This window comes from Anarrhichthys ocellatus, unplaced genomic scaffold, assembly GCF_004355925.1.
Source record: "Anarrhichthys ocellatus isolate YVR2014 unplaced genomic scaffold, GSC_Weel_1.0 scaffold7811, whole genome shotgun sequence".
NCBI lineage: Eukaryota > Metazoa > Chordata > Actinopteri > Perciformes > Anarhichadidae > Anarrhichthys > Anarrhichthys ocellatus.
This window is the reverse complement of record NW_022287785.1, coordinates 1-2,071: the sequence shown is the minus strand read 5'-3', so window position 1 is coordinate 2,071 and position 2,071 is coordinate 1. Positions and strand designations below refer to the sequence as shown.

The following is a 2,071-nucleotide window of genomic DNA, read 5'->3' as shown; positions in this document are numbered from 1 at the left end:
TGGACCTCAGGGGTGAAGTCTTTGGGGAACATGATGGCCATGACCACGAGGATGTTGTGAGAGAGAATCTGTGAAAAGAGCATAATGAAATTTAAAACATGATCACGCATTAAACCCGCTGAGTGTATAAAATATCAAAAGGCTCCAAGAACCACAAGATGCGGTCTATATAATTAGAACTCGACACGAAAGCCAAAGAACCACAAACTACCATCTTCCCCTTTCTCCTCTTCCTCCTCCGCTCTATCCTCTACACTGACGTGTGAATCATCATCTATGACATCTACCTTGAAGTTGGCAGGGTCCACTCGCAGAGTGAAGGCATGCAGCTCACTGAGGTTCAGGAGACCCGCATTCAGGTCTTCAATTTTCAGCACAGCATCTGCAACTCCACCCATCACGCTCTTTCCGTGTTTCTTCACAGGCTCAGATCCGGGACTCAAGTCATTCCAGTGGGAGAAGTAGGTCTTGGTCTGCGGGTACACCACCAGCATCCTGAGTAACACATGAGAGTGAGTGAATAAACGGGAAGCAAAAGGCTGAATATAATTTTTTTTTAAACAAAACAGGTATTTTAGGAGCATGCTCGTGCAGTTTGAGGTTGTATTTACCTGGACAGAGCATCACTGCCGATTTCCGCAGCCTTGCCAGACGCTTTAGCCCAGAAGGCTCTGACTGTGTCCTTGTCCTTAGCGGTGAGACTCATCTTCCTTGACGCTTGTTTGGTCGAATGCCGATCAGCCTAAACTTTGGGTATTTTATACATGAAACAGCGCATGGGCACACCCGGGCCACCTCCAAGATAGGCTGATTTGGACAGCTTCCAAGTGATGTGTTGCAGCTTGCATGAGATAAACCTCTCATGAAGACTAGTTTGAAACATGCTGAAAAACATGGCCACTTTATGCTGATCACATGCAGTTTTTTGCATTGCATACATTATTTCCACCTATTCTGAAATGGTGTAGTTCTGCATGGGGTCCTTATATACTGGGGTCTTTATTCATTAAATTGCATGAATTGGTTATGACTGGAAAGCTGAGACTCTTGTGGTTTCAATAAGCACAAGTGTATTTATGTGTGATGATGTTAGTGCCCATAGTAATAATCATTTCACATAGTGAGACAATTTTTTGGCACTTGACCTTAAATGACCCGTTTTGACCTAACACCGCTTTACGGCAGTTCATGACATAGTCACGAAATAAATATTGGTTTAGTGTACAAAAACACAAACTGTCCGGTTTTTCGTTTGTGCACCACAATCTGTGTAACAAATGGTATCAAACCCAAAGTAAATGAAACTTATGAGACTTATTTGAGAATGGGAATGGAGATATATCCAATATAATGTTGTAAACCGTTTCACAATGTATTAATAAATAAATTGGTTTGTAATAATGATTTATGACTTGGACAAGTTGACATACAGCGATGAGATGCATCTCAAATTAATCTTCAGGTTCCCTCTCAGATGATTTAAGGCTTCTGTTGACCTGCTATCACCCTCTAAACATACCCTGTCCCCCACCCATACTCTTACAAAAATGGTAGGTGTTAACACTGCTATCCTAATGTTGCTTAATGTAACACACCCATCAATATCTATTTCCGCTGATTTGAAACAATCTAAGCATTGCAGATTAGCCCTTTCTTTATCAATTTCTTAAAACCGTAATACTCGGCCAACCCACTTCCCCATTCAATCCAATGATTGGACAGGATTACAATCGCATATTTGAGGGAGGAGTTAAAGGGTTCTTTAAAAAAAGGGCCTCATGTAGGCTACTGACCCACACAGTAGTGGAACAAATCTACAGCCGACAAAATGGTTGAATGGACAGACTTCGAGCGCGCCACCATCCAGGACATCTTCTCCAAGATGGACTATGAGGTCGTGGGTCCTGCAGCTCTTTCCAGGTGAGACATTGTTTCTGTTTTGTATGTTTTCCTTCACATAAATGTGTAAAAAGAAGTGCATTACCAAATCATTTTTAAAATTTTGAGTTGTGCATGTTTTTCCGTGTTTCCTCAGGTGTCTGATCGTCTACCCCTGGACTCAGAGGTATTT

General features: G+C 42.0%; 1 protein-coding gene across 1 annotated transcript; it reads right to left on the bottom strand.

Annotated features, from left to right (window-relative positions):
• Positions 1-5: 5 nt before the first annotated feature.
• LOC116380585 (hemoglobin subunit alpha-1) lies at positions 6-759 on the bottom strand (the record flags this gene model as incomplete). The annotated part of the gene is made up of 3 exons (XM_031842485.1): positions 612-759; positions 288-495; positions 6-68 (listed from the first exon to the last, which is right to left on the bottom strand). Coding segments are annotated over exons 1-3 (366 nt in total), but the record flags the coding sequence as incomplete, so codon positions are not given.
• Between the last annotated feature and the right edge of the window lie 1,312 nt (positions 760-2,071).